The sequence below is a fragment of the Salvia hispanica genome, chromosome 5, assembly GCF_029641045.1.
Source record: "Salvia hispanica isolate PSC_SH4W2 chromosome 5, Shi_PSC_v1, whole genome shotgun sequence".
Lineage (NCBI taxonomy): Eukaryota > Viridiplantae > Streptophyta > Magnoliopsida > Lamiales > Lamiaceae > Salvia > Salvia hispanica.
Window position 1 is genome coordinate 11,999,744 of NC_142696.1, and position 22,267 is coordinate 12,022,010.

Consider the following 22,267-nt stretch of genomic DNA (forward strand, 5'->3'; position numbering starts at 1 on the left):
CTACTGTCGGCACTGGCTTCTTCCAACATGGAATATCTTCTAGGAAGTTTCTAAGCCACTCGGCTTCTTCCCCTGCTTTGTCTAAAGCGATAAACTCAGATTTCATGGTGGATCTAGCTATACATGTATGTTTCGTTGACTTCCATGAAACAACTCCACCCCCCACGGTGAACACATACCCACTCGTCGAGAACGAGTCTTTTGAATCAGAGATCCAATTTGCATCACAGTACCCTTCAAGTACTTGGGGATAGTTTGTGTATTGCAGCTCAAAGTTAAGAGTATACTTCATGTATCTCAAAACCCTACGCAGAGCTTTCCAATGTTCCTTGCTTGGGTTGCTCGCATATCGGCTCAGCTTATTCACCGTACACGCAAGATCTGGTCGGGTGCAGTTTGTGATAAACATCAAACTCCCTATGATCCTTGCGTATTCTTCTTGAGCTACTGGCTCTCCCGTGTGCTTATTCAAATGCACATTGAGTTCCAATGGAGTCTTAGCTGGCTCACAATTAAAGGAGTGAAACTTCTTAAGCACTTTCTCAATGTAATGAGATTATGTCAAAGCTATTCCCTCAGGATTCCTTTTAATCTTGATTCCGAGAATCACATTAGCTAGACCCATATCTTTCATGTCGAAATTTCTCCTCAACATATTTTTGGTCTCGTTGATAATGACACTATTGCTGCCCATAATCAACATATCATCCACATAAAGACACACAATAACGAACCCATTATTTGTGTTCTTAATGTAAACACACTTATCACACTCATTGATAGTGAACCCATTTGACATCATCACATTGTCAAACTTCAAGTGCCATTGCAAAGACGCTTGTATTAATCCATATAGAGACCTCACTAGTTTGCATACCTTCCTTTCTTGGCCAGGTACTACAAACCCTTCAGGTTGCTCCATATAAATTTCCTCCTCCAATTCACCATTCAGAAATGCAGTTTTCACATCCATTTGGTGAATTTCAAGATTGTGCAAAGCAGCAATTGCAAGAAGCACCCGAATAGAAGTGATTCTCATAACGGGTGAATACGTGTCGAAGAAGTCATATCCTTCTTGCTGCTTAAAGCCTTTCACAACTAGACGAGCTTTGTACTTTTCAATAGTACCATCAGTTTTATATTTCCTTCTCAAGATCCACTTGCACCCTAAGGTCTTACAACCTTCTGGCAAGTCTACTAACACCCATGTGTTATTTCTCATAATTGATTCAATTTCACTATTGATTGCTTCTTGCCAGAATGGCGCATCTAGGCCAGACAACGCTTCTGCCAACGACTTTGGTTCGTCATCCAACATAAAAGTTATGAAGTCGGGACCAAATGTCTTAGCAACTTTAACTCTTTTACCACGTCTTGGTTCTACATCCTCAGGACTTGACCTCGTCCTTTTTGGAGGATTGGAACTAGTGGATTCATCCATCATTCTTTCACTAGAACGATCCTCCTGCCTCTTGCAAGGGTAAACATTCTCAAAGAATATAGCATTCCTTGACTCAATCGTTGTTCCTTCAGCCACGCCAGGCACAACTGACTTATGGACTAGGAAACGATAGGCACTACTATTAAGTGCATGACCAATAAAGATGCAATCAACTGTTTTAGGTCCTATTGCAACTTGCTTCGGAGGTGGTACTTCTACCTTCGCTAAGCACCCCCACACTTTGAGGTATGAGTACGAAGGTTTCTTGCCTTTCCACAACTCATAGGGAGTCACATCCCTACTTTTTAGTGGAATCTTATTCAAGATATAATTTGCTGTTAACACAGCCTCCCCCCACATGTTATGGGGTAAACCTGAATTAATCAACAGAGCATTCATCATCTCTTTCAGTGTTCGATTTTTGCGTTCAGCAACACCATTCGATTGAGGAGAATATGGAGCTGTGGTTTGGTGAATTATACCACTTGCATGACATAATTCTGCAAAAGGCGCCACATATTCACCACCTCTATCACTTCGAACACACTTAATTCGACAATTAAGTTGATTTTCGGCTTCATTTTTGAAGTCTTTAAACGCTTCAATTGCCTCATCTTTACTTCTTAATAAGTAAAGGTAACAATACCTTGTGCAATCATCTATAAATGTGATAAAATACTTTTTACCACCTCTTGTTTGCACAAATTTCAAATCACATACGTCTGTATGGATCAACTCAAGAGGTTTTGTACTCCGCTCTACCGAATGGAACGACAACTTAGCCATTTTGGCTTCAACACACACTTCACATCTTTCTTGTGAGTTAAACTTATCAACTTTTAGTAAATTAAGATTTACTAATCTTTTTATAGCATTTAGATTTACATGTCCCAATCTATTATGCCATAAATCAGAGCTCTCAAGCAAATAAGAGGATGTGTCATCTTCCTTATTGCATATTCCTTTTCCACGGTGAATTACCGTAACATTCAGCTCAAAAAGCCCATTCACTAGGTGGCCTTCACCTATGAATTTTCCATTCTTGGTCAATATAACCTTTTCACACTCAAATTCTAGTGAAAATCCATGATTTACTAGAAGTGAGCCTGACACCAAATTATTTCGGATGTCTGGGACATGCAGCACATCCTTAAGGGTAAGAACCTTTCCAGATCCTAGTTTTAGGAACACATTACCCACACCAACTACCTCAGAAAAGAGGCTTGGTTTCCCATGCGTACTTTTCTACCTCCAACAGATTTGTAAGTAGAAAAAACGTTTCTCTCGGAGCACACATGACATGTGGCACCCGTATCCAGTGGCGGACGCAGGATTTTTATACTGGGGGGTCCAAATTACTAACGATAGTTGCATATTTTTTAGGGTCGACGATTGTAGAAACAACCCGAGACATTATGAAGTTGCGAGAGAGATGAATAGTTTGAGATGCATTTTTCTCCTCTTATGTGTTGCTTCGTATTTATCAATTACATTTTCTCTTCTCCGATACATTTTATATTCCCTCCGCCCATAAAAAAAGAAGTCTCATCTGTGGATGAAAGTAAGAGAGATGAGAGAAAAAGTAATAAAGTAGAAGAAGGGATGTAAAAAAATAAGAGAGAAAAGGTGAAAAAGTGGATAAAGCATGAAAGAAAGTTTCTATGTTGGAAATGAGATTATTTTTCGTGGATAGAGGGAGTATTTTTATTTGATTTCTATCATGCTCTTACTTATTTTTATTCCAGCCTACGTTTTTTTGCTTTGGATGTCTAGGTGAAAAAATTGATCACAATTAAAAAGAGAGAAATCAACTAAAGGAGCCATTTTAGAATTCAAAAGAAATACAAGCAAGGGGGATTCGACACACAATCAAGTAGCTCCATGACCAGACCACCAACCAACCGAGCTAACTAAATACTTGAATAATATTTTCTAACTATACATAATATAGTAAATAGCAAAATGGGTGGGGGTTCCAAGGAACCCCCATACCCCCACATAGGTCTGCCTCTGCCCGAATCAACAAACCATTCATTTGGATTATTACCATGGTCCACGTCGGAGACCATTGCGACCACCTCGTGATCTTTGTTGTTTATAACAACACGTTCAAATAATTTGCACAATATTGTCTCCAACAATAAGTACACAATTATATTGAACCATATGTGCATTGGTATATTCAACACCACATGCATCTCAATTATTACTACCAAGTCTAAATTGGTCTTGCTTGTCAAATGACAAACGATAAACACATTTCTCAAGAAAAATGATCTCAAGGAATTAACCACTTTAGTGCGCATCGACATTGCGACTGTTCGTTTCTTCATTCCAGGTTTGGAGCTCATGTTTCCTCCAACTTCAATTGGTATAACCATGTCTTAGAAGAGTACACTAATTTGTCTTGCGATTGTTAGAAATAATGGGATAAAATTCCCAAGCCGTTACAGGCGGTACTCTAACTATTACAATCGAAGGAAGATAATAATAATAACAACAAGTGGAATGAAAATTACAACGGAAATAATAAAACAAACCGAACTATAAGTCGAGTCGAGGGAAGCCCTCTTTCCGCAAGACAAATTACGCCCTGGCTAGTGCTCATGGAATGTCGTATTGCCCCCAAAGATAAAACGACTTCCTCCTAGCGTGTAGAAGCACCTCAAACCCGCTAGGCACCGGCGAACTTGATGAAGTTCCGAGAATCGAGCTATGCAATGCTACTATGATGTAGAGAACTAGAGAGAAGAGAGAATGCATTTTGTTGGTGTGTTTCTCATCTCTCAAACCCACCTATTTATAGGATAGGAGAGACCATTTCAAAAGTCTTGGCATTAAGGGTCACCATAAACCAATTGGAGGTTACATAACATGAAAAGCCAAAGGACTTGAAGGTGAAAAACTTGAAGCCTTTTCAAATATTACACGTTTTCAACAATATCAAAATATTACGTCTTCTCCCAAATATTACGTCTTCTCTATCTCTCGATCTCCACCTTCATGGAGCTTAATTCATAGTCTTGTCAAGCTTTAATTAATTAGTAGTTGATTTTGTTTCTAATAATGTTATACGACAATTAACTATGACTTTAAATAAAACTAGTATCACATCTGTGCACATATCAATATATTTTTAAAATAATAATTTTAAATTTTAAATTAATTAAACAAAATTATAATCAATATTAACAATGAACAATATAAGTAAAACTTTAGTTATATGAGAATCAAAATCCTATACAAATCAACATTGCAGCATAATAAAATATATTGTTTAAACATTAAATCATGGAGTAGGAAGATAAAAATTCTATCACAATAAAGAATTAAACACAATAAAGAATTAAACTCATCATTTTAAAAAAAAATTTATACACTACATTAACTTTAAAATTAAAATCAACCTCATCATTATAAACTAAAACCTTCAATTTTCACACTCTTCAACAGAACTCATAGGTAAAATAACTCGTTTGTCATCATTAAAGTTTGTCATCATTAAGTTGTCCGCCTCACCTAAAACTACAATAAAATAAGGAACAAAATCAATTTCCAATGCACAAAATCAATAATCAATATGTATAGCTACTTTCGTCTAACAATTTTTATAATTTTCAATAAAATTAAAGACAAATTAAATTATACATTAAATTTACCTATAGAATAATCCTTTCATATGACTCAACATACTTATAGATATGTATAAAAAATATTAGCCAATTATAATTTCAACATAATTTTTTTAACATGGCTCAACTATACAGGAATATAAATGGACTAAAAATTTAATCAAAAGAAAGAAAATGGTGGCAACAACAATCTAAAAAAAACATAGTAATGGATAAAAATGAACAGAAAGAAACAAATAATATAACTAAAAAGAAAAAAAATACCGATACAGTCATATAATATATAAAACAAATACGATGTTATATCAAACTTTATATATAAAAATGAATGAAAAAAAAAAAATATATAATTAATATAATGTTAAGAAAAAGAAAAATATAATTAATAAAATGAAAAGGAACGAAAGCATAATTAAAAAGAATAAAATTAGTCAATCAAAGAAATTGAGGAAGTCTCGAGCTTACTGAGCATGGTGTGGAATGGTTTCATGGCGTCAAGCTTTCCTCCTATGGTAAGAGCAAAAATGGAATGTTTGAATATGTGTGGATATCCAGTCTTTAAATGACATATTTATAGGCTAAAATATTATGCATGTAATCGATTCCTCAACCTATTATGCAAATATCAAGTCATTCCGAGAGGAATTTGAAGTACTACAATTGCATATTTATTTGACAATAAGTACTCCAATGGATCCACAAATCAAAGTAAAAAATCATTTACAACCAGCAGGTTTCAGACTCCAATGGATCCACAAATCAAAGTAAATTATTTTTTACAACCAGTAGATTTCATACCTCAATTCCTTAGCAGTTGGTAATTGGGACACCAACGTCAACGATGATGACGACCCCATCTGTCTTACTGAAGTCGTGAGTTCGCATAAAATATACCTATAACAACAAAAATCATATATTATCAATATTTCTCAATTGATTTATTGGGGCTGAGTTTGGAGGGGAAACAATTGTTATTTACTCTGTGGAGTTGGATTGAAGTAAGATTTATTTATTTTAGCTTTTAATCTAATGTTTATAACCTCCCACTCACTCACCTTCATTGTAAAACTTCCCACTCACTCCATGTAGACTTTTATAATTCAACATTTTTAATTTAATATAATTATTTAAATTTAATAGCAAATAAATTCTCTAAAACTCCCCCAAAACTCCCCTTTTATATATTCTATAGATTTGAACTCGATAAAATTTTTACTTCAAAGGTATTCTATGTCATCCAAATAATTTCTAGACTATATGTCGATTATTCTACTAGTAAAATATACTCCCCCCGTCCAAAAAAAATAAGACACATTTATCAGTTTTGGCCATTCACAAAAAATAAAGCACATTCATTTATGGAAAGTTTTCAACAAATAATAACCCTATACATCATTCCACTAACACTATTTCTACTTACTTTTTCTCCTTCTCTCTTACTTTTTTCCATTCTATCTTACTTTACCAATTCTACATTAAAACCCGTGTCATACATCAATTGCCCTATTTTTTTTGGACGGAGGGAGTATTATGTTAATGTCAATCATGTCACTAAGTGGTCTATAGACTATCTGACCAATGTGAAAGATGTGCAATTGATTTTTAATAGTTTTGGTCTTACTATGGTTTGAGCATGTTACGTGATATTTACATTTATTTCTTCTCAAACCCAAATAAAATGAATTTAAATCTACTCTTTTTGACTCTCAATAATGTATCAAATGCGGTTATGATTCATATAACAAGTGGAGCAAAACTAATAAGATGACAAAGTGCTACATTTTATCTTCAATGTCATCAAGTTATACAGACTGCCACTAACATTATACAGAATCTTGATTAGCTATTTGAAACGCAAAATCGTGATGCTAAATCAATAGCAATACGAAATCTTATAATGTGGCCATGAAAGAAGGAATATATGTACTGACCATGCCCTTAGACTTGGTTATGCTGACCCAAAAAGGATTGGTGAACGGTGTAAGAATATTTTATTCTTACGTGACCTATGTATCTATTGGTCTAATATTAAAGATTAAGTTCATATTAAATGTTAAGGATTCTAATATAAAAGACGACACTGTGATGGATCAGTTTCGATTAAAGAATTAGAATCGGGTGTATTGATAACCCTCCCCTCTTGCCTCATAAGTTTAATACATGTTCTATATATATATATGCATCAGTGCATATATACATATGTAAAGCGGCGCATGTATGTATTAAATATATATATTAGTAATGGATGTATATATGGATGTGTATAGGTGCCGAGAATTAATATGAAATGGTGGCATTTGCATTTGTATTAGAAGTTGTAACTTCTATTATAATATAATAGCAATGCATCATTTTAATTTACCAATCGACGTATATTTTGGTTGTAGAGTCGGTTGATTTATTTTCTAGTTAAAAGTGAATCGTTAGCTTCTTTCATGAACAGACTTTTTAGTCTATAAAAGGCTATATGCATGCAACTGAAAGAGACGTTCACAAAATAATAGATTGTATGTTCTCGGCAGAAAAATACATGTATATACATGTATATATTTACGGTATTTATATGTATATAAAGTTATTGATTCTTTGTCCATTTAAAGAATCGTTAAAGCTTGAGGTCAAAGAGAGGATAAAAGAACAAGGCGCCAGAGACGATTTCCAGGCTTTTCTTCTCTACAAGACCATGCGTGAGTGTACACCGTTCTCTCCATGTTTCTGTCAAGTTACTATAATAACTTAAAGTTTGTAACTGCTAACACAAACAAACTACAGATTCAGTCAATGCGTGAATGGACAGAAGAATTCCAGTTTGATACGTTCTGGACCAGGGTTTTGGAGTAAACAATTGGAACGGGCAGCTATCAGTGGGAGAAATATGAAATGGTGAGTTATAGTAAAATAATGTAGTTGATTTTTAGTTGTAGTGGACATAATATTATGTGTTGTAATGCTCCTTTCGTTGTGCAGTTCTTCTTCCCAGTTTGGGGGACGACCCATCAGTATGTGGTCTGTTTTGATCTTCCAGATTCCAAGATGAACATCATTGACCACACCTTGGCTGAAACACACGGGTCATTCGGAGAAAAATATGGGGACACACCCTCCGTGCTGGTACTATACATTCAACTCCATCAATTATGCATTATATACCACAAATTGTACATTATATGCAATTGTTAAAGTTTTCTTTTCTTTGGATGTAGAAAGAGTTCTTTGCAGCAGCACTTACGAAGTCCAAGGTTTCAAAAATGGCGGCACAGGTCAAAAAATGTAATGCGCATGTCGTGACAATGCCGTGGAGGAACAACAGTGGCACCGTGGACACGGGGGTGTATGTGATGAGGCATATGGAGACGTACTTTGGAGAGAGGGAGAAAGATTGGGACTGCGGACTAACTGCCAAAGGAACAAAGAGCCTGGAAATATTGCGAATGAAGTTTGCAACGGCTCTGCTAACTTCTCCACATAACTCGAAGACTGTGACCAACCAAACACAAGCCACGAAGCATTGGATGGATTGGCTGCCTAAATTCAGCTTCGAAAAGTGGGTCGAGAATTATGGGATCGAGTGAACTAGATGTTTTTTAATTTGGATATGAACTAGATGGTTTTTTATGATAACTCATGCTGGAAGGGTGAACATCGAATTTGTGGGTTGGGATGTTTTAGATATGTTGGTACTAAATTTTTGCTGCATAAAACTTATAATGACTACAAATAACTTAATAATGACAATTTATTGCTTAATAATGTAAAATATATAGGGATAATGTAGAACACAACCATTGAATATAATAATGTTTCACAACAAGCTCGATAATCAATGCATGTAAGTAAACAAATAATGTAAGTAAATTCATTTATAATGCATTTTTCCGGGATACTAATGCAGTGACATACCAGTGTGTATAACAAAATAATGTAATAAATCCACATTTATAATGTATGAAACTATGTATGTAATGCACGGTTATTCACATTAAGGTAAATATTGTTTCTCCAAAATGCCCGTCTTCTGTAATAATTCTGAAAAAGTATTAAGTACTAAATACAAATAATGTAACATATAGATAACAATAATGCACAAAAACCAATTTAAAATGAGCAATTATTTCCAAAACCTTGTTTACAGTGGGAAGACATCGACCTCAATACTCAACATAAAACGCAAAACAAAAACTAATAATGTTGTTATAATCAAAATACATCAACATTTCCTCTTTTCCTTACGCAGCTCATTCTTCGTTTCAACCTCTTTAAGCATTGGACAATTTCTAGAGTCGTGATGTCACAACTCGTCGCACGCCTTACACGAGGCCTAGTAGCATCCTTGATAGCCTTTTCTCTCTTGGAAATCAGATGACTAGCGGAGCTGCTCGCGTGCCCCTTCGTCTTTACCACATCCGGAGGGTGGACCTCAACGACTTCCGGCCTTTCCATTCCATAAAACTGTTCAATCATTCGCCTCTTCTCAGAGGCGGATGTTGTAGCAGTTCTAGCTTGAATTGAATTACCAAGTTCCTCCAGTCCACCTACGAATGCACGAAGCACATCAATGTCCGTCTCAAATCCACGAAGAAAACCTTAGAACAGTGAGATCCCTTGCTTTGAAACGTTTTTCCTTTCATCAACAACAGACTGTGTAAGTAAAGTCTCATCAAAATGTCTATGGACAACCTTAGCTAGCGGAGTCTTCATCCATCTACTTGCGCAGTAGCTATCCGGAATCTTTTTAACTTCATTGTTCCGGAACAAAAAGAAGATATGGCTGCACAGATACCCCTACCTACTGAATAATTTGCAATCGCAAGAATATGACTCGTCAGTCCTATCATGTCTCATAAAGTAGGAATTGCGAAGGCTGTCTCCAAGTTTGTAGGTGTCAACACTGTCTGTAGATGAGAACCCCAAAACGCGGCATCTGTCATTTCCCTCAACAATCTCCTCTTATATTTTCTTGAACATACTATCTGTGTACATAGTAGAAGCATGTTTCTCGAAAGGCAAAGTAGTGGCCAATATAGGCAGAGCAGTAGCGTCTTGGTAGTCCAGCTTTGTTCTACTATTCCGCTGAAATTCCATAGCTTGCTTGAAATTCAAGTAGAATTCGACAAGGTTGTTGCGTGGCTTCAGAAAGTTTTTATAGAAGCTGTTCTCCGACTCAGATATCGAGGTGGTCCTAATCATCGAGCCCAGTGGGAAATCTCTGAAGTACGCAGTTATCCATAATTGCCTATACTCGTACATCCAGGCCATAATGCTCAATTACTCCATTCCACTCTTCTTCGAACTCGTCGGGTTCAAGCAGGTCCGACCAGACACATGCATTGAACTCTTTCTTGAAATCTTCGTCCCTCAATAACCGACTAGGAACTTTATTGGCCAACTTATGCATGATATGCCACATACACCATCTGTGGAGAGTCCCGACAAGAATCTCTTCAATAGCCGATCTCATCCCCAAATCTTGACCTGTAACGATCATCTTCGGAGCAACCCCCATACATTGGACAAAATGTCTAAACAACCATGCAAAAGCGCCTGTCTTCTCGTTGCTTACCAAATGAGCAGCGAAAGTTACTGGTCGTCTATGATTGTCCTTTCCCGTGAATGGCGCGAAGATCATACAATACCTGCGTAGCATAAGCCAACATAATTCAATCAAACGACAGATATAATGCATATAAAGTAAATTGTAATGCATACAATAATGCACATATTAAAATGTTATAATGCACGTCAGGTATACCTATTGGTGTTGTAGGTGGTGTCAAAAGCCACAATATCACCGAACATGTGGTAATTCCTCTTCATCAAACCATCACACCAGAACAGAGCAACCAGCTGGTTGCTAGCATTAACCTCGTACTCATATGTGAATGCCTCGGACATCTCCTTCTTCTTAGCCATATCATCCAAAACCATTTGTACGTCAATACCATGTGCGTATGCTTTGATGTCTCGTGAAGCATTCCTTATACCCCAACATTGCCACCAAGGAGCTGAAAACCACCGAGAATTTCCTTCAGCGCATTAAACGTAAGCGTGGGGCCTATATTAGCCTTCGAACAATCAAGAATAAATTGGTGATGTTCATCGTCCAACTTTCGATTGATTGACATAAACTGCTGATGCTCTGTCTCAACCATATAATGGTTATGAACCTCATTGAAATCCTCGATAGTATAACCTGAAACTCCTCCTTCGGAGAAGAACTTGAATGAGATACTCGTTTTACAACCACACCGCTTGGATAACCGTCGACGTTTTATCGAAAAACCAGACCGTGCATTCGCTTGGTCATCCTCGCTCGACTTCTTGCTGTCTTCCCTATTGCATACCACATTATACCAAGTAATTACACCATCGGTTTTCCTCATTTGTGATTTGCGCGTATCAAAACCAACAACACGAGCATACACATCGTAGAACGCGAAATCAAAATCTAGTGATTTGAACTTCTGCCCAACCACAGGCTTCAAATCTTTCGAACAATCAGGTAAAACAACCATTGTACACAATCACAAAAACAAAATCTCAGCTAACATAAACATTATAAATTATAAAACGTGCACTAGCCCTAGCCGCCACGTGTCTAAACCCTAACCATGACAAAATAAAACTTGAATTATTTATTCACAACTGTACATTATCCATTAATGAATGTACATTAAGATTATCAAATAAAACAACACTCTAGCCGCCACGTTTCTAAACCCTAGCCCATGCAAAATAAAATGTGCATTATTTATTTAATACTTTACATTATAAACTTAAAAATTGTACATTAAGTTTATCCAATAAAGACATCCCTGCCGGCCTCAATTCCAAACCCTAGCCGAGCCCATAAGTAAACTAATGCTCCTTGTTAACGTCGGTTATAGAACTAGAAACAATTAACAGTTACAGAAAATCGAAAAGGGTTGCGTTAAACAATTTACAGTTACAGAAAATCCAAGCCCAACGATAATATTCAGAGAACAATAATCAGAGAATGTTCTAAACAATTTACCTTCTTCCATAGTTGAAGCATAAGATTCGTCCATTGTTGCAGAACAACCTTCTTCCATTTTAGAAGTAATTACTTGTACAGAAAATATTCCCGGTACTCTCCCAAAAAATATTCTATAAACGATAATTACGAAATGAAACTTCCGCACGATTTTTTTAAACCAGAATTTTGTTCTATGGAGAATGATGAGAGATTAATCGTGTAAGAGAAGAAAGAATTCTGTAATGTGTTGAATAAAACCGCTAGAATATTTTGTGAAGGAGAGAATCATGGACTTACCATAACCGACGTTAATGTAATTCCCTTAAACGCCCTTTTCTATTTTTTTTAATGAATAAAATTGATTAGATCAGGCCTTAATTTCGGCCCTTAGATCTTAATATTGAATGGTGGAGATTAAAAAGGAAAAAGCATAAAAGATAGAAAAAGTATATGAATAGATCCCATTAAATATATATTAGTAATGGATTTATATATGTATGTGTATAGGTGCCGAGAATTAATATGAAATGGTGGCATTTGCATTTGTATTAGAAGTTGTAACTTCTATTATAATATAATAGCAATGCATCATTTTAATTTACCAATCGACGTATCTTTTGGTTGTAGAGTCGGTTGATTTATTTTCTAGTTAAAAGTGAACCGTCAGCTTCTTTCATGAACAGACTTCTTAGTCTATAAAAGGCTATATGCATGCAACTGAAAGAGACGTTCACAAAATAATAGATTGTATGTTCTCGGCAGTAAAATACATGTATATACATATATATATTTATGGTATTTATATGTATATAGTTATTGATTCTTTGTCCATTAAAAGAATCATTAAAGCTTGAGTTGAAAGAGGGGATAACATCAATTAGAGAATCCAGTCGAAAGACAGGATAAACATCAAATGGTGGATTTCAACCTCTACATCAAAATGAAGAAAGCATGGATGGAGGTTGGTGATTTTATCTCCACTTTATAGTATAATTGTTGTGGTTGAATTAATTCAAATCTAGAATTAGATTTCATTATCGAAATCATTAAAGTTGAGATATGGCTTACAAACGGTTCATTAAAATATCAATCTAGAAATAGATGTGAATCCTATTTGGAAGGAAAGATGATCAAGAAACCTTTTAAGGAAAAGCGGAATAGAGCCAATGAAGTACTAGAGTTCATTCATACTAATGCATGTTGTCGAATGTCAACTCAAACTAGAGATGCTAAAGTGTACTTTATCTCTTTCATTAACGACTCCGCTAAATTTAGATATGTCTATTCAATGTGTCACTAGTCAAAATTCTTTATGAAATTGAGGGCATTTGTGGAGAATATTCATGGTAAGACTTGCACTATCAAGTGCCTATGATCTGACCGTCGAAGTGAATATCTGCGTGAACAGTTTTCGGACTACTTGCCAGTAGTAGGAATTCAATCCTATTACTTCTTGAAATGGCTTGATCAATGATGGGTTATGATATGAAACAATAATCTGTATCTCAAACGAATCGTTATGTTTTGCAACAGAAGACTTAACTGCTTTCATGATTATTCAAATAACTGCATGCTAAGAGCGCAATTAACCAACCTAAAAAATTTAAATTCTAGATAACTTATAGTTTTGATTTTTCAGAGAAACGACGATTGCTTGTGTTTCTTCATGTGACAATATTTTGTACTCAACCATGAATCTTCTTGTATAGTTATATTCTGAAACTCATAGTATGATCTTTTGTGCAGACAAAACTGATCACACATATAGGACTTTATCTAGAGAAGAGACAAAAATTGAGAGTGTATATAGGGAGGTTTTAAAAATTCATTGTTGGAGAACTAGAGTTTTTAAAATCCCTTTTATGATGGCTATGTATATGTGTCTTGTCTAGTCTCTTACTCCACCCGTCCAAGAATATGAGTCCTATTTAGTTATGGCACTGATTTTAAGAAGTGTAAAGAAAAGTGAGTTGAATAAGTTAGTGGAATGAGTCCCACTTATATATATTAGGTTTTATAGAAAAATGTGAGTGGAATAAGTTGGTGGAGTGTAGGGCCTACTTACCATTTATGGTAAAAGTGAAATATGACTCTTATTGTGGGACGAACTAAAATGACAAAACAAACTCTTATTGTGGGACCGGGGGAGTATTTATAAAGTTTATTTTGAGTCATATCAGAGATTCAAGGAGATTGGGCGCATCTATTGGACTTTAAGCTTCCTTACTGGTGTAATTTATTTCATGTGTTTAATATTACAATTTCGATTTATTCATTAAGTCTGCTAATGACTTTGATTAATCTAAGTGAATCATTTTTTTTGGGATGTCTGATAAGTCGTGTTTTAAGCTTTGGTTACTGGTCAGGATGATGCGCTTTAACGAATATTATGAGCAAGAAAGTTGTTGAAGTGTGCAGGTTAGGGTTCAAGTCAGCCAGGAGGGAGTCGAAGAAGGTTCAAGTGAAAATGATGTCAGAAGGGTGCAATACTGACCAATATGGACGCCACAGAGCTTGAGCAGGAGAGTGAAAGGTTTGCTAGGAAACGATCAACTATTAGGAAGGGCAGAGCTGTTATTTCAGAAGAAGAGAAACCCTAAGCAATCCACCATATAAATAGAAGATCAAATGAAGAAGGAAGGAACAATTGGACACTAGCTACATCCACTCTCATAGCTCGCTCTTTGGTCCAGATTTCACTAAGAATCTTCGGCCGCCTACCGAAGGGAAGTTGGCGTCCGTCACAGCCATTTACCCCCGTAGTCTTAGAAGTATTATTAGTTTCATCGCTCTAAGGAGCCAAACAATCTTACTTGATTTGTCTTTAAGAATTTCTAGTTTGCGTGCTTGTTTTGTTGCATTTGATTTAGATTCCATTAGGTATCTTAGTATGAGCATCTTTTGGTTGATAATCTCGAATGTAATGAAGTTTGTTTTGGTTCTATTTCGTGTTCCAGCTCAATCATATTTTTTATTCCGCCTAGTTGATAGATCTAGTAGCTTTACGTTGATTCTATTGTTTACATGCTCAGATCTGGAATTCCTTCGAGTTTCTCTATGTTTCAATCGGTCATTCTTTTAGATGCATGGATCTGACATTTGTCTCAATTTCACCACTTTGCATGTTAGTTAGTTAGGCAACTGCTGCTTTCTACCTAATTTAGTTGTTGCAGTTAAATTTCTAACTTAAATCTGAATTTCGGGACTTGAATTGTGTTACATCTGAATTGTTTGAGTTTGATTCCAATTATTCATTAATGGAGTTTTGATTTTCTGACCATCATCATTTCTTGGTAAGAAGACAATGTTACAATCTAAGTTGGGACCACTTTATTGCTTTAAGCTTTTGTCGTTCCGCCTTTTCAGCTTTCTGCAGTTTTAGGTAGTTAGTTAGCCTGTCTGTTATTCCCTTTACTTTTTTCTATCCATTTTAAGTAAGTTCCCACTTTTCACATGCACATTAGCAGTACAACGTTCACTTTCACGTACACATTCCGCAGTATGAATCATTCCGTGTCTTACTGGTTAGGATAGGTCAAGGTCCCAATTTAATTTACGCATAGTTAAAACTCAATCCTAAAGCGTGGTAGCAAACCAACTCTTCCGGAATGTCATCACAACCGTTATTTACACTACTATACTAGCCAGTAGAAGTGGGTTGAGGCTTTTAATAGAGAAGATAGACACAGACCTAACCAACACAACTAGGTCTAGGTACCCTCCTAGCCAGTTGGAAGTATTCACACACGAGTCTAGTCAGAATCAAACTCTCTTCAATGTCCCACTCTAAAAATGACATTCTAAAAATAGAAACATTATTCTCTCTACTTTTTCTCTCTCACTTACTTTACTCTATTCATTTAACTAACAAAACAACACTACATAAAATCGCGTGCTGAAATATAAATGCCCCACTTAGAGTGGGACCGAATGAGTACTATTTATTACTCCCTCCATACCACCCTAAGTGAACCATTTTCTTGTTTGGGATGCCCCGCTCTAAATGACACATTTCTAAAAGTAGAAACATTAGCCTCTCTGCTTTCTCTCTCTCTCTCTTACTTTATTATCTCCACTTTACTCACAAACCAAGACTACATAATATTCCGTGCCGAAATAGAAATGCTCCACTTAAAGTGAGATGGATTGGTTTATTGTAGATCAACATAATTGGTACAGCTTAGGTAAATACGGAAGAATTTCAACATGAAGATCCATATTACAATCAGTTTGGAGTTACTATCTTTTGATTGACGACCTTAAGTTAGTAATCTATGTTCACCAATCAATGAGAATAACTAGGCGACTTGTCTTATTAACCATGTAGTCGCTATTTAGATATCATAAATAAACTTAAGCTATGAAATCATATAACTAGAATTCTCTTGTTCTTCTGAATTCTAAAACCATTATTTACTTGCTTTTTGTTAACTATTTCATGTAACTTTACTTACTACTCTCATAGTCCTATTTTAGGAGTCTCTATTTTCCATTTAAGTTCGTCCCATTTAAGGAGTAATTTAATATATAAAAATGAAACTCACATTCTACTATTTTTTTTATCAACTTTCATTTACATTTTTAAAACTCGTGCCGAAATCAAATGAGACTCCTAAAGAGAGACAGATGGAGTAATTAGTTATAATTAATCCTACCTAGAGGTGTCAAAATCCTACCTAGAGGTGTCAACCCTGGGCCAGCCCGGGCCAGTGAGACCCGGCGAGATTTGAGCCCAGCCCGGCCCAGACCCATATCTATGCCGGGCCAGGCCGGGCCTGGGTTTTGGCATAAATAATGGGCCCAGCCCGGGCCCGGGCCCGGGCCCAGTGAGACCCGGCGAGATTTGAGCCCAGCCCGGCCCAGACCCATATCTGTGCCGGGCCAGGCCGGGCCTGGGTTTTGGCATAAATAATGAGCCCAACCCGGGCCCGGGCCCAGATGGTAAGTGGGCCGGGCCAGGGCGCCTGGACCAAGTTCAAAATATTTATTGTCCTAATTAAACATTAATTGATCAATATTGGAATAGTATAGTGTATAATAATGTATAAACAAGATTTTGTAGACGGGAAGATATATTCCCACAAAATTTGTGTATTTTAGTTATGGATTACACACGTATATTTATTTTATAATCCCACAAAATTAGGAATCATAATATACTATAATTATGGAACTATTTTTAATAGAGACAAATCAATTAACAACTGGTATCTATAATCATGCAAATATAAACAATCAATATCAATAATTATCCTAAACAAATGTAATTAAGGAAATCAAATTTGTTATAAGCTTTTATTTAGGTAGAGTAATTGAATTGATTTATTATTATTTTTTTGCATAATTTCATTAACAAAAGATACGATTATCTTGGAAACATATAAATAAAATATTATCATGCATTTATTAATATATTAATAGAAAAGATATAGGTATGTATGAAATAATATCAAGCTTCAGGTGTGTGATCAAATACTAACTAAGTTACGGTAATAACTAATAACTAATTTCAATTTTGTATGTTAAAATGTTCTTGTGTTGATAAACTTATGTCTTTGTGTTATTATTTAAATTTACATGTTGTATTGATATAATTATGTCTTTGTGTTGATAATTTTAATACACTGAATTGAAAGTTATTAGTTATTACTGTAAATTAGTTAGCACGCTAGCACAACCCTCAAGCTTCATTCTCATATACTCCCTCCGTTCCATAGTAATAGGGGCGTTTTTCCATTTCCGTCCGTTCCATAGTAATAGAGTCATTTCCTTTTTTAGTAAAAGTCAACACATTTTTCCACACCTACTTTACTCTCTCTTACTTTTTCCTCTCTTCATCTCTCTACCTTTTTCATTTTCCACTTTATTCTCTCTTTACTTAACTCACCTAACACAATTTTTCTTAATCTCCGTGCCGAAAAGTTTTGCCTCCATTACTATAGACCGGAGGGAGTACATATCTATACTTAAGCATAATACAATCTGCATACTTATTACACATCTAATCAATCACTATATTTATAGAACTATATTTGATAGAGATAAATCTTTAATAACTAATCTCTATAATTATACAAATCAAAATTATCATAACACAATCAATTGTAGGATCCTCCATTTTTGAAAAAAAATTAGTCAATAACTAATCTCTATAATTATGGAAATAAATTCATTATATGTTTTGATTTAAGTTGATTGATCGAATATTTTGCGTAACATATAATGCTATTAACTATTAATAAGTATAGTATAATCATACATCTAATACTAATAAATTAATATGAGATACGAATGTTATTATGTTATAGAATGAATAATGGAGTATTCATTCTTCACTCATATATATACATAATACATGCATAAACAACTATTGAAAGAGCTAATATAGTATTGAAAGAGCTAATATATGAAACAAAATGCATTACAGGATTAACAGCATAAGTCAGATTCCGCCGGGCTTGGGCCGGTCCTGGGCCTGGACCGGGATTTGAGTGACCAGGGCCTGGATTGGTAAAAAGGTCCAATTGGAGCCCAATTAATATACGCGGCCCAGCCCAAGGCCGGCCCATACCGGGCCTAGGTCAGCCCGACCCATTTGACATCTCTAATCCTACCCAAAAACCAATTTACCGTGTTCGATATCTGAGCTGTGACCTTTAGCCATAAAATATATGAGAGAATTCGGAATAAGGGATTAATTTCTGACCTTTCGAAATGAGGGATTAATTTCGCCGACCTTTCGTAATTTGGGATCGTGGAATGCGTATTTTTCAGAATAAGGAATTTCTAATTTTTTCTCTTTTTTCTATTCTATTTTAATATTATTTCACTCCAATCATTTATCAATTGCCTAAATCACCCCTCTCAAATATTTTACCTAATTTCTACAAAATCACCGACACAGTTTCCTGCCCTCTACAACACGGCCAGCAAAATAAATGCTTCAGCTAGAAACGAATCCTTGGCTGGATCTCCAACGCCATCCTCACCTCCCTCATCCTCTTCACCCTCCCATCTCCATCCTCTCCCCCTCCGCCCTCGACCGCTGCAGCTCCCCCGCCGACGCCACCTGATACAACTCCACCCACGACTGATGTAACCACCTGAAGTGCAGGTTCTTTGTCCTAGTGGTTTTCGTATGTAAATTTGAGTGTATCCAACTGATCAGGAAGTGATTCCCGACCCAGCTGAGTCGTTGGTACAATAACCGGGACCTGGCTTCAAACAAATTTCCTCAACCCATTTCTACTGGCTAGTATAATGGAGGTAAGGGTCGACTCCCACGAGGATGGACACGTTTTGATAACTGTGGTGACTTTCCTGGGTGTTTTGGTTAGCTACCACGCTTGGGTTGAGATTTTTCTCTCAATGCTAAACCACAGATGTTTCGGACTTAAATCTCACATGCAGCTCCTGAAGGTCTTTAAGGCTTGTAATGGGGCTAGTGGCTTGTAGCGTTTGGGGTAGTTGTCTCTAAGGCTCTAAGGTCCAAAAATAACTACTTATTTGATGAGGGAGAACTGTGTGCATTCAGGCTTCTTGCTAGGGCTTCTTCTTCGGCTGGACAATTTCTGACATTGGCTTCCAACTGGTCAGTAGCTTCTTTGTGGCTTCGCCACCCTTATTCCTTCTTCCTCCTTTCTCTTTTTGTGGTCAAGTATCTGCGACCATTTTCTTCAATTTTCCTTTTTGTGGCTTTGCCACCCTTATTCATTCTTCTATTTTTTTTGGATCTAGAAACCTCAGATCGATTTTCTCCTTTTTTCTTGTTTTTCTTTTCTTCAGCTGGTTCCTTTTGTATGTCCTCCTGGGCAGTTGCCTCATGCCTTGCACGTACACAGTTCCAGTGGCTGATGGGTTATTTCGGGGTATAAGTTAGGCTAGAAAATGGGGTTCTAAGGGTAGTTTTTTTTTTTTTTTTTTTTTTTTTTTTTTTTTTTTTATGGGAGGGGGGGTTTCCTATTGCCTTCGGGGTTTGCTACACGCGGTCACCTTGCCCCCGACATCATGTGGTAGCCTCTCTTCTTTTTTTTCAGTATTTAGTGGAAAGTAGTTCCACTTTAGGGTTTCTAACTCACCTTTTAAGAGGACTTTCGTGTCTAACCTAAGGGATGGGTTTTTCCTTCATACTTGCATCATCTACACTGACTAGGGGTTACTGGAGGGGGTGGTTTCTGTTTTCCGGCATGCCTTATCTCCCTCAATTCCCCTCACCGTCAGTTCGAGGCAGTTGAGTTTTAAGCCCATTCATAAAACATAACACATAATTTCTAGACCTAAACAAACCTAAAAAAAAACTAACATGCACTGACTCAAATAACACATATATACATGTCATACTGGCCATTGCCCCCCCCCCCCTCACTTCACAAGTGTCTGCCCCAGATACGGGATGTGAAGTGAAAATTGGGAATGGCTAGTATGACAGTCACATATTTATAACAAACACATATTATATCTAAAAAACTTCTCACACTTAGACTATGCAATAGGCTAAGTGGGATAGTTCCAGATATATACCTAGATCTATAAACAAAACAGAGCAATATATTTACAAACATGAAGTAAAACATATAACTCCTCACACTTAGACTACGCAGTAGGCTAAGTGTGAGGTATCATGCTCACGACAAAACACAAAGAAAAACAATTAAACATACATGCACCAAAAGTAGCAAACCCTTTACTTCTCACACTTAGACTATTAAATGGGCTAAGTGTTATGAATGAGGTTTGCATACAATTAAAACACATAAATCTACCTATTTAATAAAAGTACGAAAACATAAACAAAAGAAAGACTTAAAAAAAAATTAAAAAGAAAACTAACTAGTCAGTTGGGGGTGGTTCGGTCAGATGTTCCTCCTGCTCCTTCTTGGGGCAGGGTTCTGTGCAGGTGGGTCCGTTGGTTCTTCTTCAGTAGGTCCGGTTTGGTTGTCATCATCCTCCTCTTGCTCATCATCTTCCTCTTCCTCAGGTCCGGTGGTTCTAGCTTCCTGTCCTCCATGTCCGCTTGGTCCAGCTTCATTGCTTGCTTTTCCTCTTGCCAACTCCTTTAGTACGCTCTCCATTAGGGCTGTCAATTTCGCCATCTCTGCCCTCGATTGTCTGTTCTCCTCAGCCAGCTCATTCACTGCCCGCTCCAGATTTTCTTGCCTCAGCCTCAGCGCTTGGTCGATCGGGGCAGCTTGCACCTCCTGGCCTTATTGTGCCCTTCCCCCAGGGGCTTCTCCCATTGGGTAGAACTGGGGTACTCCTTCTCTGTAGTATACCAAGTTGGTTCGGACAAAGAAGGGTACATCAAATAGGCCAGGAGCGTCGACCATGTACATTGGAGACAGGTCCTCTGCCTCTGTTATGATGATGTTGTTGCGTACGAAGGCTCCTAGTACGTGGCAGAGCGACAAGTTTCTGGCTGGGTAGGTGGCTATCAGGTGGCATTGGTAGGCTGTCCAAAACCCTAGGTGCAGTTTCCTTCCATGCTTAGCGCACCATACCAAGTACAATTCGGTCATGGACGTTCTTGCAGCGGAGTTGCTCTGCCCCAGTAGGTTATAGCCTAAGTAGAGCTGCACCAACCGTAGCATGGAGTTGTTGAAGTGGGTGGATCTGGATTTTGTTGAGGCGAACTGGCCAGCATTGGGGTGGGTTAACTCCTCCCAGGCTTCCTGGGGCTCAAATTCTATATGACGCCTCGGTACCCCCCTCTCACGGCTTCTCCAGTCCGGACCTATAGCCTCCTCCAGGCTACACATACCCAATCGCACAGTCCACTCTATCAGACTCATCGATAGTTCTCCACCGAATATCCTAAAGGAGATTGACACCTCGTCTAGGTCCGTAGTGAGTTGGAACCTAAATGTGGTGAAGAACTCCTTCGCTAATCTCACAGATATCTCTGGGTCCCTATTGATAAGGCTCGTTTCATGCATCGGTTTAGGGTTAAAATTCTGTGCATTTGGGGCGCTAATGTGCGTTATTGAGTTCAGGTGCGTAGTAAATCTGTCGGACCCAGGAGTTGTTGTTACCTGACCTGGCAGATGCAAAAGAGATGAAATTGAAGCAAAAATCAGAAGTCGTCGTTCAGACCTGGGAGAATCAAAAGTTGGCGACAGGAGCAGAATGGAGCGAGAGCAAATTATTTTAAAGAGTCTTACTCAAGGGCAGGAGCGTAAAATCACCAGAGGGGATACCCTAGGG

The 22,267-nt window shown here is 37.0% G+C and overlaps 3 protein-coding genes across 3 annotated transcripts; 1 reads left to right on the forward strand and 2 right to left on the reverse strand.

Moving 5' to 3' along the window:
• The first annotated feature begins 8,106 nt into the window (after positions 1–8,106).
• Positions 8,107–8,645, forward strand: LOC148926289 (uncharacterized). Its single transcript, XM_089058388.1, has 2 exons — positions 8,107–8,184; positions 8,277–8,645. The coding sequence occupies exons 1-2, from the start codon at positions 8,107–8,109 to the stop codon at positions 8,643–8,645; spliced, it is 447 nt and encodes a 148-aa protein (XP_088914514.1).
• A 625-nt stretch (positions 8,646–9,270) lies between these two features.
• Positions 9,271–10,998, reverse strand: LOC125221454 (protein FAR1-RELATED SEQUENCE 5-like). Its single transcript, XM_089059065.1, has 4 exons — positions 10,823–10,998; positions 10,319–10,706; positions 10,041–10,200; positions 9,271–9,605 (listed from the first exon to the last, which is right to left on the reverse strand). Exons 1-4 carry the CDS (start codon positions 10,996–10,998, stop codon positions 9,271–9,273), a joined length of 1,059 nt encoding a protein of 352 aa, XP_088915191.1.
• A 50-nt stretch (positions 10,999–11,048) lies between these two features.
• On the reverse strand, positions 11,049–11,585 carry LOC148926290 (protein FAR1-RELATED SEQUENCE 5-like). The gene has a single exon (XM_089059066.1). The coding sequence runs from the start codon at positions 11,583–11,585 to the stop codon at positions 11,049–11,051; it is 537 nt and encodes a 178-aa protein (XP_088915192.1).
• Between the last annotated feature and the right edge of the window lie 10,682 nt (positions 11,586–22,267).

Bases quoted from the DNA above. Each gene is read 5' to 3' on its own strand.
- LOC125221454 (XM_089059065.1), bottom strand. From the start codon at position 10,998: ATGGTTTTGGATGATATGGCTAAGAAGAAGGAGATGTCCGAGGCATTC. The intron at 10,201-10,318 runs GTACGAGTATAG...AACTTTCTGAAG, and splicing joins TTGAGCATTATGGCCTGGAT to CCACGCAACAACCTTGTCGA. The intron at 9,606-10,040 runs GTATGTTCAAGA...GTGCATTCGTAG, and splicing joins TTCTACTATGTACACAGATA to GTGGACTGGAGGAACTTGGT.
- LOC148926290 (XM_089059066.1), bottom strand. From the start codon at position 11,585: ATGGTTGTTTTACCTGATTGTTCGAAAGATTTGAAGCCTGTGGTTGGG.
- LOC148926289 (XM_089058388.1), top strand. From the start codon at position 8,107: ATGAACATCATTGACCACACCTTGGCTGAAACACACGGGTCATTCGGA. The intron at 8,185-8,276 runs GTACTATACATT...CTTTGGATGTAG, and splicing joins GGGACACACCCTCCGTGCTG to AAAGAGTTCTTTGCAGCAGC.